This window comes from Cyphomyrmex costatus, unplaced genomic scaffold, assembly GCF_001594065.2.
Source record: "Cyphomyrmex costatus isolate MS0001 unplaced genomic scaffold, Ccosl1.0 scaffold158, whole genome shotgun sequence".
Classification (NCBI taxonomy): Eukaryota; Metazoa; Arthropoda; class Insecta; order Hymenoptera; family Formicidae; genus Cyphomyrmex; species Cyphomyrmex costatus.
Window position 1 is genome coordinate 9,323 of NW_017275587.1, and position 13,580 is coordinate 22,902.

General features: G+C 32.9%; 1 protein-coding gene across 1 annotated transcript; it reads left to right on the forward strand.

Annotated features, from left to right (window-relative positions):
- Positions 1–1,833: 1,833 nt before the first annotated feature.
- Positions 1,834–5,606, forward strand: Fer1 (48 related 1). Its single transcript, XM_018536707.1, has 3 exons — positions 1,834–2,114; positions 2,872–3,194; positions 5,467–5,606. The coding sequence occupies exons 1-3, from the start codon at positions 1,834–1,836 to the stop codon at positions 5,604–5,606; spliced, it is 744 nt and encodes a 247-aa protein (XP_018392209.1).
- Positions 5,607–13,580: the final 7,974 nt, after the last annotated feature.

Sequence of the window (13,580 nt, forward strand, 5' to 3'; positions counted from 1 at the left end):
CGGAAACAACGGCGGTTCCTTATCAGATCGATGAAGAGGCGGCACCGCTACCCCAGCAACCAAGGGGTAGGCAGGCTCTGGCAGCCGCGCGCTCGACGAATGGGGTCGTAGCTGGGCTTTCAACCCCGGCATGGCTTCCGCTTTGCTGCTCATCGCTTTTCAATTTTAGTCCAGCGAGAGGCCACCTGAACGATCGGTGGCACGGTAGGTGGTCTGCAGGTCGGCAGGAAGCTGCGAAAGGTCCCAGTTTTCGGACGCGAAATCGGTAAAGATCGACCCGAAGGAGCATTTAAGGGATATTCCCGAAGTCACGCGGTGGTGAATTCTGTGGAAAATCGTACGTGGAACGGTTTGACGATGTTACTTTTGACGAGCAAATTTGTGAGGATATGTTTAAGTTATCAGTGGGAGAGAACTAAATAACAACAAGGAAACTTCAAGAGAGAAATCTTAAATTACAGCGCTGTGTTTTGCAAAAACTCAGAGACAATAGTCGTGACAGCAATTCGCGAAAGTTTGAAGCGTTAATGCAACTATAAAGTGCAATTTAGGGAACTTCCTTTAGGACTTATGAGAGAATTTTCTTAATGAACTTTATATATACTTTTGGAAGAACTAGAAAATTGTGGACGATCGCTGTAACAAATTAGCAAATCTGCAGAGGGAAGCATCAGTGAAATTGCAAAATGCAATTTAAAAGGTGATGTACTAGAAATATTTCGGAGAGAGATAAAATCTATATGATGACAAAAACGGCCAAATCGTAATATTTATAATCAGATGTGTGTGTGTATTATATGTCTTCACTGAAAAATCCGTTTATGGATGCCAAAAAGGAATTTAATTTAGAGTATTATTTTTAATTAATGAACAAAAAAATATATGTAAAGCAAAAGAGTTCATGTATATAATTACAATTATTCATGTATAATTACAATTTTCCTATAAAAGATCTCCAAAAATCTTACGCAAAAATTTCTTGCAACTAGACAATAAACAGAACTATGCGTTGAATAATATAATAAAAACAAACAGCAATGTAACATTAGTAACGAGGAACGACGGGGAAGATTTTAAGCCAACATAACTAATTGAATCCTGATATAAATTAATGTCACGATTTCTCTCATTTTTGTGCAACTGTAAGAAAGCGAATTAAAATCCTGCGTAAAATATAAGAAGATTTTATGGTCAAGAAAGGATAGAAATATAAGAATATATATTAAGAGAATGTTACTCCCGCAGACATGTATCGCGATTATAAGAGATCATCGGGATGACGTTCGTAAGTAGTGAATCATAATGTCGTAAGTGGCATTGTTGGACACGAACCGACGCATCTCGAGGCGTGAGTACCAAGTGTTAACAAGTGTGTGGACAAATCTCAACACGTGCCCAGAGCGGTTCGCCAAGACACGTGCCGCTGTTTAGAAATATTATCCTGCACACGCGCTGGCACGTGTTGATCGTATCTTTCAATCCTCGAGACGTGTTCGAGGGTGTGCAGGTACGATCAGAAATTCCGGCAAACTATGCAATCGTCCGACACGTTCACGTGGATTTGAAATTCAGTTGTTAGGCTCGTCGAATAATCGAACGATTATCATTCAGAACGTCTAGAGCGAAAAATTACATGGCGTGAGTTACACGACAGTCTCGTCGTTCTACGTCTAGTCACACAATCTAGTCGTATTTTTAGTTAATTAATGATCGATCTTCAGATCCGATAAGGGATGTTAGATTAAGGAAAGTATATTACAATTAATATCCGCGAGATCCATAATTATTAAATCTGAGTGATTATTGGCGAACTGGCCATCAAACATTGTCATCATGTATTCGATGGACAATCTCGAACGAGATATGATGAACCGGCAGTACATGTATGAAGCGCACAGTTTCCTGGGTAATCCGGCAATCCCGGCGTTGCCGCCGCATTGTGGGGTACCGACCACAACGACGCTTCCGGCGGCGATTCCGTCGCAAATACCGTCATCTCATCATCCATCTGGTAGCACCGGTAGCACCAGCGGTAGCGAGCACTATCTCTATGACGAGAACAGCAGTGACAACGAGAGCGTCTACAGCAGCGATCAGGAGAATCACGCGAGAGAGTGAGTACTCCAAAAATGCTTGCTTCACTTCAGGTGTTTTCCATTTAGTGACACAAATCGACACAAGTATCGTTATATGTTACTCATAGAGAATGACATTTATGTCGACTTGTGTCATTAAACGAAAGGCATCCATTTTAGGTTCTCAGATTTCCTTTCCTTCCTCGGTCTAATAGAAAATCTAGAAATGTTCTTTCCTCTTGAAATTGCTAAGTCTTTAAAGGATCCTGTATTAATTGTTGTATATGGAAAATTGGATTCTGCTAAAATGAGTTAGTTTTCACATATAATGTAGCTGATAACTTATTTGCAGTAAACAAAAGCTGCTGCAGACACAAGGTTCAATGATGAATAGTCGAATTATGGTGCAGTAAAGTTTATATATTCACACAGAGTATTTTTGATACTACAGTTAAATAACTATTGTTAAGCCTTAATGTCTATGACATCTTTTTGATTATTACATTATAAATTAAATTACTCGCATATGTAAAAACCAATTTATTTCATCAGGATTTATTTTCTGTATAATTATAATGCGCAGTTCTCTGACTTAAAATTCGATAAGATTTGCTTTGAAATATTAGATAATTTTTTCTAAAGATAATAATTTCAAGTATCAAAAATGTTTAAAATTGACATTTCATAAATAGCAAATAATGTTGAAGTATTTGAATAATGAATTACGAACGAAATTGAATTTTTTTGATCTCTTTACAAATTTATACAGAAATCGGTTCGCTATTTTTGCCCGTAGACGAAGTCGAAGTAATCGGCGCGGCGGATCGTCGGGAAAATGTCCGAGACAGGTACAAGTTCAGCAACGGCAGGCGGCGAACATGAGGGAGCGAAGACGAATGCAGAATATAAACGATGCCTTCGAGGGCTTGAGGGCTCACATACCGACCTTGCCATACGAGAAGAGGCTATCAAAGGTCGACACGCTGAAGCTGGCAATCGGTTACATAAACTTCCTCAACGAGCTCGTCAGGGCGGACAAGGGTAACGACCCCTTGACGGGCAATAGCGGTCTCTCGAGGTGTTCCAGTCGGGATGAATCTAAGAAGGTTATAGTCCGTGGTGAGGCCAATTTTGATTATACATATATCTTATAATACAAACAGTTCTCGATTGATGCAACACGATAATCAATTTACTAATACATCAATATATTCGATGTTAAAAGGAAAACATTTTTTATTAACAGTTTATTTATAAAAAATTAACTTGTTAAATTATTAATCTTTAAGTGGATAAGTATGGCCACACTTCACTGTAATAGTACAGTAAGAAACATTTTGTATTTATGTTGAAAATGGTCTATACTTAAATTCTTATTAAAATTTTATTTTAACATATTTGATTTAACATATCATAAGGATTGATTATATTGAAAAAATATACTTTTATAATTTGCTCGCGAAATGTATCAATATTACATTTGTTGTGTTAACTTTTATACATAATATCTCTATGTCTGCGCCGGTTACTCCGACTTAGTTAATGGCAATACTTTCTGTAATATATTTATCTTATATTAAATTAACATAAAAATTTTAATGGACCGTTTAGGTAAATGTGTCAAAAAGTAGAATTAATATAAATTTAACTTTTATTATCAGTATATTTTACATAATATACTAGTAAAAAAATATAAATATAACATTAATAATTTTTTGGGGGTATTATGAGTACCCTACCTATCAACTTACATATCTTTAAACTAATTACTTACTTAAAAGTTACTGAAAAAATTAATGAGATTGACTTTAAGTTTTTCACAAAAAAATTGGTGAATTCACTTTTTTATTTTTCATTTTTAGCGTTAAACATATATATGAATAGATTAGAATTAAAATTATTTGAAGTTAAGAATTAAAACATACAGCTTTTCTGAAATATACTTTCAACGAGTCGGTGAAAGAAAAATTGAGTCGTAAACTAAATGAAATGAAATTCCAACGTCGAGAGCTTATTTTAAATGATGCATGTATCATATTTGAAATTCATAACAGCGTATTAATACGGTTTAAATTTTACAACACGACAAATGTCTACAAAATCGGACCATGCTAAAATTTTGTCGAATCTGTAATTCGATTTTCATTATAGTGCCGCGAGATTCGATTCTGATAATGTAGAATTGCACTGCCACACTCCACGCTATTTCGATATTATGTGCACAACGTATTAACATCGGACCGACCTATTTCCGCCCCGTGCAAAATCGTAGGTCGATTTATCATAATTACCCATCTACCCTTTATTCCAGGACAGGTGTCAGTTAGATACGAGGTGCTTCGAGGTGAATTTACTGTTCGGGGATAATTGAGAGATTATAAAAAAATTGGGGAATCGCGCGTAATTGCTCTATCTATTTACACGCTTCGTTTTCGCGCAAGCAAATATTTAATTTTCGATATTTTTAAATTGCAAAAATAATTGTGAGATATTTATCGTACACAATGGATTTACATTAAATTTCACGTGTCCTAAATGATTTACTCAAATTTTCGCATTAAACATAAGTTATTTTTAACATGAACATGTTAAAAAATAACACAAAGATTATGTAAGAAAGTTAACACAAAAAATATAATACTAATATAATTTGTAAGCAAACTGTGGATACATATTTTCAAATGAAATTAATACTTATCATATATTAGATTATACCACGTATTTTATTCATTTATCTTAGAATTTACGTTTTAAATTAAATATATGTTATTTTCATATTATTTGTTTACTTATCAATTTGTTATTAACACTAATAGTTATTTTAATCCTAATTGAAATGTCTAATATAAATTTAATACAAAACATTTAACAAACATTATACATATGTTAAATTAACGCATAAATACGTTAAAAATTTAGCACAAAATTTTAGAAGGACTTGTAGATTGGTTTTAGTAAAAATTGATTTTTACTATTTTCTAAAACTTTTAGAGAGTGAATTTTATTCTGAAGAATGAAATCTCACTCTTAGGTCATTTTTTACAATATATATAATTATCTATAAGCATTAAAGATTAAAAGAGAGATTCATCAATAAAATTTATTCACAAATTTGGTAACCTTTAATTTTTAGGTAACCATATACAAGTGAAAACAAAGCTTGTAAATTGAGTCAACCTTTTTCAAGACTAGCTAATTTTTCAATTATTTAAATGAATTTTCATTCTAAAGAATTCAGAAAATATGTATGAAGACACCGATGTTTTATAATAGTATTTTCAGATCAGTAATTTAACATAATTTCTATATTAAGATAAAATTCGATGTGCCGATTTTAGTTTACCACGATTCTCCAAATTTTGGTTAATTTTCATTGAATTACAACTTTCAGGCAGCGGTGGGAATCCATTCATCTCGCACTCGCTCTCATGGTCGAGAAAGTCGGATATCTCACCAAACGGCACGATGTACGCGAAAGTCTGGACGCCAGAAGATCCGCGAACATCGAAAAATGGTACGACGTTCGAGTAGATGGCGAATTTGACTTTGTTTTACGAGTATAAGCAGAGGATCGGACACATCGTATGGTTGTGAGAACATTTCTCATTTAGAATGTTATTTAGTGTCTAAGGGAAATGTTTCTAGTCACTGGTCCTCGTTATGTGTACCTTACGATCATCAAAGGTCTCCGATTTTTTGGACGACAAAAATGGTCACCAATTTATACGTTTCTCGCGATTTTATCAAAAAAGCACGGTGAATCGAATTAACCATTGCAAAATACGCGCGTTTGAAGTTCAGAATTTTTTTTATTTAGAAAATAGAAACGATTATAAATGGAAATTAGATGAATAATAATAAATCAAACAAACGGAAGAAAAATCCTATATTAAAATCTAAGAATTCTATTCTAAAAAATATATTTTTTAGTCCTATAAAGTACGCGAAAAATGTATTTGTAAATTAGCATGTAAATATTATATTATTAAACACCAAGATTGACTCTTCAACTAAAAATAGGAATCTCTCTTTTATTTAAAAATGGAAACGTGATTCTTTTATTACTTATTTTTGATTCTTTAATTTTGTTAATACCTTATTTTCTAAATAATAAAGCAGTCTGAATATTTTCGATAGAATTTTAAAAAACCATGTATGAAATACCTGACTGAACGAAAATAATTTGTGATTTAGTTATTGATTTATTTCTAAGGAGACTGGATTCATTTTGAATTTATTTTGTAATGGTTAATTCTCTCAGTTTTGTTATTTTGTACAATACGAATCGGTGCAACTGTACGAAATATTTTTACGAACGTTCTGCGAAATGTACTTTGTAAATAGAAATTACTGAAATTATATGGGATATAAGCACCGTTTATACATAATTAACGCGACGTAATAGTGATGCATAGTGAGCATCATTATTGCCATTGTGAATAACAAAGCCAAATAAACGTAGTTCCGTAAAACTTTATTGCCTTTATCATTCACCTTACAGGCTCCAAAAATTATTTAACTCATTCCTTTCCTCGAAAAATGTACAAAAACGATTAAAATTTATAATCCAACAAAATTATTTTTTTAGATTACATCTAGTTAAAATTTGAAATGCTTTAACAAACCATTCTTTCCATGTACTTCATCTACGTTGTTATCAGTTAAATAACATAATTAGCGAACTGCATTGAAATCAAGATAAACATAATCTTTAAAAAAAGCTTTGATTAAAATAGCCTGATTAAATTGAAATAAAAGTCTAAGTAGAACAATCATCATCATCATGACATCAAAATGATGTCAAATATCTCCAAAATAATCATTAAAAATCACTTTTTAATTATCTACAATTCATTTTAACATCATTTTGATATTATCGTGACTTATTGTTCTCCTTAGAGGATACATTTTTATCTATTTTCACGATATTGAAGAACTTATTCGAGCTGTACCGTTTTTGCCACGAAGTCAGCACAAGCTTAGTGTGAAACTTTTAAGTCATCAAACCGCGTCCGTAATCCGTGATTCGAAGATACTTTTGATAACATTATGCCGAAACAGAGTTTCGGCAAGATGGCCGAAATCGTCGGAGGGTGTTGATAGCGCCCTAAAAGGTACTCCTTGCGTTTTAGCAAGGGTGGATTCGAGCGAGCAAGCGAGAGAGAGAGAGAGAGAACAATGAGAGGAAGAGTACAGGAGACGCGGGGGAGACACGGTGGGCGGTACGTCGATATTGCGGCGTCGCGGCGCCCTACGACTCAACGGGGATAATGGCGTCGACGGCTGCAAGTCTTCTCACGATCCTTCGGTTCTTCCTTCTCATTCGCGACGCTGTCGCGAGTTCCCATTTCCCGCTCTCTCTCCCTCTCTTTCTCTCCGATTACAGAGGCAGACATTATCGCACATCATTATTGTCATTAGCAACTTCGCGAAGCCGCCAGTAACTCGGAAGATAAGGAACTTCAATCCTACATTGCATTATTATATGTTCGCTTGGGGTGAAACACTTCGATCTACTATACGATCCCGATGGTTTTCCTTGGCCGACTGAGCAATAGAGTCTATTATCGCCGTAACTTTCATTATGCGCGATTCCGTAATTCTTCCGTGATTCTTTTGACTCTGCAAGAATGGTAATGACTTTAAAAACTTTAAGACTTTGATTAGCAACTATTTTGTATGCATTATTCTAACGTCCCTCGCAAGGTCCACATGTGCATTGAAAAATATTCTATTGCTAAAAAAAGTGACTTATACTCAATTTTTTTTTCTTTTAAGGGCGATTATTTTTAATAAAGAATATTTTCTTGGTAATAATCTTAAAATATGTTTATTAAAAACTCATTAATATACTCAAAATAAGAATTTATTTTCGTTTCAAACATATTATAAAATTGATCGAAGAAGCGGCTTTGTATAATAAGATTATATTACAAGCAGACCATTTTAATTTAATAATTTTGAGTGAAGTATTGAATTTAAAATTATTGATCAATTAAATCTCAATAGGAAATTTTAATTTCGCAGTGATAACTACTAATTTGGAAGATTTGCTGCGGTAAAAATATTCTAAAGCAAGAGGAGAGTTAAAAGCTTTCCCTGAAATTTAGAATTGTCGGCCAGGCGGATCTAACAATAAATAAAGTACAGTATGTGCTCGCTCGGAGTACACGACCCGCAGAGCGCGGTGGGCCACTATCAGCTGTGAAAACAGCGTTGTTTATAGACACTGCAGTACAATGAGGTGTAATTGAATCCATATTCTACCGGGGATGTGAACCCGAACCCTCTCGACGTCTAGAGGGGGTCAGCGGAACGGTAGCCCTCGGGTGGTTGTATTTAACGGTTCGGGAAATGGAGGGTGGCCGTCGATTTGTGGACAATTAGGGACGATTTCGTATACTGGGAGAAGGGGAGGAGGCAAGTCGCATATACTCCCCGATCGATTCCAAACTTATCGTCCGATAAGACGCGTCTCGTTCGATTCGATGAAGCATCCGATTAGCACTTGATGTTTTTTTATTCGACTCCTTGATTGTGAAGGGAAAATTCAAGAGAAATAAAATTTCAAATTGCTCACGAGATCTTTCTTGTGGGCTTGTGAAGAATCCAAAAAAATTCCTCGAGTGACTTTCAGATAAACATCCCTTTTCATCGCACTTAGATTATATAATCTTATAGGACATTCATATACTTTCATCTTTATCCGAACAGAATCCAATTTAAATTCTAGAATTTAGAATTTGGAATTCTAGAATTTAAAATCTAGAATTTCGAATTGTGTAGAATCTATTTAAATCGCAAAAAAACTTTTAGTAATTATAATGTTTTAAAGAGAAACTAGTTCAAAGACAATACATTCGTAAATGGTGATAGGAAACGACGTTAATATTAAAGAACAGTATAATAACATGTATCAAATCATTCCTTATTACATAGCCTTATATATTCTCAAGAGAGAATGTGAATCGGTTTATGTAACTGTTCGAGTGACCGAGAGCTTATCTAGGTTGACGCAGGTGTGTCGATACACCTGCCCTTATCACTCATACGCTCGATCAGGGTGAACGATTTTTTTTAACCTTAAGCTAATATACGCGAACGAAGTAATACCTAAACAATAAAAAAACATGCAAGTTTGTAATTAAAAAAAAAAGAGATTACATATTAATTTGAATGATACAATGTTCAATCCTTCTTTAAGAATCTGTGTAGATAAAGAGAAGATATATTTTAATGACATTTCCTATAAAAAATAAAATTTAGAATCTTATTTCGTGTGTCAAAAATGTTGCAAGATATAATAATTTGTGATAATCTTTCCATTGTCATTTCTTACTGGGCTATTTACTCACTGCAATCGTCTGGATTAATCGAGAAAAATATATAAAGAAAATTTTTGCAAATATATTATATTAAAATACGAGTATTTTTTAATAAAACAACATTTGCAACATTTAATAAAACAATTAAATATAAAAATCGACTCTCGAAAATTTCAAATACAAAGAATAAATAGGCTAATGAGAGTAAACTCGCTGTTATTAATGCGAAATCACAAGAAACAATATATATTCGTTAACAATCAAAAAATGTCATATATAAAAAATACTAAATTTTTTATATATGACATTTTTTGATTGTTAACGAATATATATTGTTTTTTGTGATTTCGCATTAATAACAGCGAGTTTACTCTCATTAGCCTATTTATTCTTTGTATTTAATAAAACAATAATCAATAGAATTGTAAAATATTTGCTGATAACCAGGGCCGGCGATTTCAGTAGGGTCGGTCTGGAGCACTCCATACATACAAATTTCTAAGTTATGGAATTCCGTACATACGTCAGAACTCGTCAGAAGTAAACACTAAATTAACACTTAATAAACACTTCATTAACACTTAATTGACACATAATTAGTTTCATTAAATTAATTAAAATACTATTAATAATTCCGGGTCCGTCGTGTTCTAAACGAAAGATCGTTTTCCGCGCTTAGACGTCTAAAAAATTTTCTTCGAGCGACAATGTTACAAAAACGTTTAAATAATATAGCAATTTTACATGTGTATCAGGATATTGCTAAAGATTTAGATTTCGAATTACTAACTAAAAACAAAATAAGAGCAGCAACATTTGCTTTATAAAACATGAAAATAAAAACGTATACATGAAAGTACAGTCTAAAATATTAATGTCAACCCTCCTCCTCGCCATCCTTTTCCAACCGAAACTTCATACATAGAAAAGATTTACTTCGCCGACCCTGCTGACAATTCTCCTTGTATTCCAGCAATAAACAACCATGTATTTGTAATTAAATTGTGCCTAACCAAAAAATGAAACAAGATATACGTATAATACGACAGCTATCGAATTGAAATAAATATGATCGTTTAAAATAAATATAATTTTATTCTATATCGAAATAAAAAAAAGAGTTTTCAATACATTTTATAAGTTTATTTTATGTCATATGTAAATATATTTCACACATAGAAAAATATTTATTTTAATATATTTTACTAGAATTTTCATTATGTTTCTTCTCGCTTCTGACGTCATTGATCTGACGATCCGTAGTGAGTAGTCAGAAATCTCAATAATTATTATTCGTTAGAAAGATAAGGAGTCTGTAAGGGTTACAATGAACTAACAGTTTATTTCGTGGCAACCGAAATATTGGTCTCAACCGTCCGGAAAGGAGCGGTCATTGAGAGGCGCGAAAGTTCAGTACTCTGCATTGAGCTTAATCTACTATAACGTCATGGTACGATGATCCCGTGGAAATTAGCAAACCATAGAATCCGAGCCCTCCTTCTCTCTTTCCCTTCAGTGGAACCGCGCATTAAGGGTACCCCTCTTGTCGCAAGGGGCACTTGTGTTGATCCTCGCAGCTGGAGTGACACACAAATAAAGTATTAATTCTCGATTCTCCTGTCGCTATAATGGTACCCGACGTCCACGCGTTACAACGTAACATGGAGATGTAATAGCGCTCGAATGGAGATGTAACACTTTGCCCCCTTCCTGTCATACATGTTGCCTCCGAAAAAAAATTTAAAGCGTTTAATTGAAATAATTCCCCTTTTTATGTCATAAACAATTTCTAAATCATTTTCAAATAATTTTAAATAATTTTTAGAAAAAATAATTCGTGTATTAAGCGCTAAAAATAACTTTATTGTGCATCATAAACCTCTCTTTTCGAGAAATTAAATATGTTGATATAAATGTATCAATTGTGTGTGATACATTCTTTCTCTTTTCTATATAATCTTAATGATAACAGATCAAATAAAAAAAAATGCGCTTTTATATGATGAATAACAGAAAAGTTATTTGCAAATATTGCAATAAATGATAATCTGGTAATAAATTATTGCAAAGTAATTTGCATTATTAAAACATAGTATACTAAATTTAAGAATATAACGACATGATAATCAACAAGAAAACAATCTTTATTAGAGCTCAAAAGCATTGAATAATTAAAATATTAAATGCAAATTTGATAAAAACTTAATTTGCATTATTTGCGAATATTCATAACTTCTCATTTACATTTGAAATTTATACAAAGTACATAACTAGCGTCCTTTCTCTCGTCGCTCGAAAGAAAGAGAGAGCGAGAGGAAAAGACTCAAGTGATGCAAAGTTGAATCAAAGAGAGCATCTATCCACCCTGCTGCTCGTTTCTATTCCTGCCCCGCGGGGATGAAACTGGAACACGCAAATACCTAGGCAGCTGCACCCTCCGAGTGGTTGTTCGTCACCCCCCAAAGTCTCGCTAGCATTTTTGGTCTGCCTTCCTCTACGAGCTTTATTATATTCCAATTATCTCTCTTCGAAGATTTAGGCCCGATCATAAATATAATCCCCGTACGCGGTGCCATGATCGTAACGAGTGACACGTTTTTGAAGGGCAAAAGAAGCGGTAAGAGATGTTAAAAAAATAGAATATATACGAATGCTTTAGGGGAGAGATTAGGTTTAAAAAAAATAGAACGTATAAAAAACGCAAGAGTATTGAAGTGCGAAAAGATATGGAACAATATAAGTATCAATATCAAATCTTATTTGGACCGTGAGAGTTTTAAACTAAATACCGATGAGAATAAGCCATTTACGGTCAAGCTGGATGTTGGATGCTTCTACTTAATATAATTTTCGTGTGAATTTATATACTACGTATGTAGATCCTTAAATGCGCGCCGAAATTTTTTCAGACTTACAACGCAAACTAATATAAACTACCGCAGTACTATCACGAGTTAAATTGATAATATTATAAATATAAAAATATCACTTGTTAAAATAGCACAGAATTATGACGCGTTAAAGAATATTTGCAAAATTATGAAGTGAATTTGTATTATAATTACAAACATTTACAGTATGTTTCACGTAAACTTTGGCGAAATCTATTTATACAGTATAATATACTATATATAAAATATTCTAAAACTTTTAGAGTAAGTATCACTTTACATAGTGACATTTCATTCTTAAAGATTGAAAAGTGAGCTTTCTTTTTCAGACTGGCTAAATTTTCGCTCTTTAAAGTGAGATTCTAGTTTAAAAAATTAGAGAGTAAGTTAAAGCTGATATATAATTTTGAGATAAATTTTTAAGTAAAAAGTACAAAGTTTATTATATCTATTGCATTCACGTTCTTCTGTCTCCGTTAATTTATTTACCGTCAAAATGCGGTAACCATCAATTAATATTGTAATACATAAATCAGTAAAAAAAGTCTACGTTCCTTAGATTCTGAAATAGAATTCTGAAATCATTAAATTTTTATTTAAAGACTTCATAATTCTATTTCAGAATCTAAAGAACATTTTCAATAAAAAGTTTTATAATTATTTAGTAATAATTAAAAAAGGGGGATGACTTAATCTCTGACTTTCAATATTCAGGATGAGAAGACGCAAAATTCGCGGTTTCCCCTCTCGCGATTGATAAAATCGCGCAGGGCGCAAATTCAGTTACGATAAGAATCTAAAATCTGCAGTTAAATCCGGCGTGAAAATTCGTAGTGTGTATAACCTCAATGAAATCCTATTCGCATTTTACACAGGACATTGACGCGCCTAATGCCGTAACAAAAGATCCTCTACTGATCCAGGGGGAGAACGTGCTTACGGATATAAACGGAATACAAATTATTGTTAAAATTTATTGTTGTGAAAACTTCACAAAATGCAAATTTATCAGTAAACTAAAATCTGTTTTTGTTAAAAAAATCTCGATTTATCCAAATCCTTTTTGAATAAAAAAATTCTTTTTGAATAATTCAATGAAAGAGGAGCTATATTAATTAATTATATTAAATATATATATTTATAATAAAGACAAGATTATATTTCAATCAATATAAATCGAATCTAAGCTCGTATTACTGGTGCTTTTCCTTTTTAAGAAATACACGAGAAGTCAACAAAAAATCAAGATAACTTTCTTTTAATTCTTAATGTTAATAAACAATCAAATT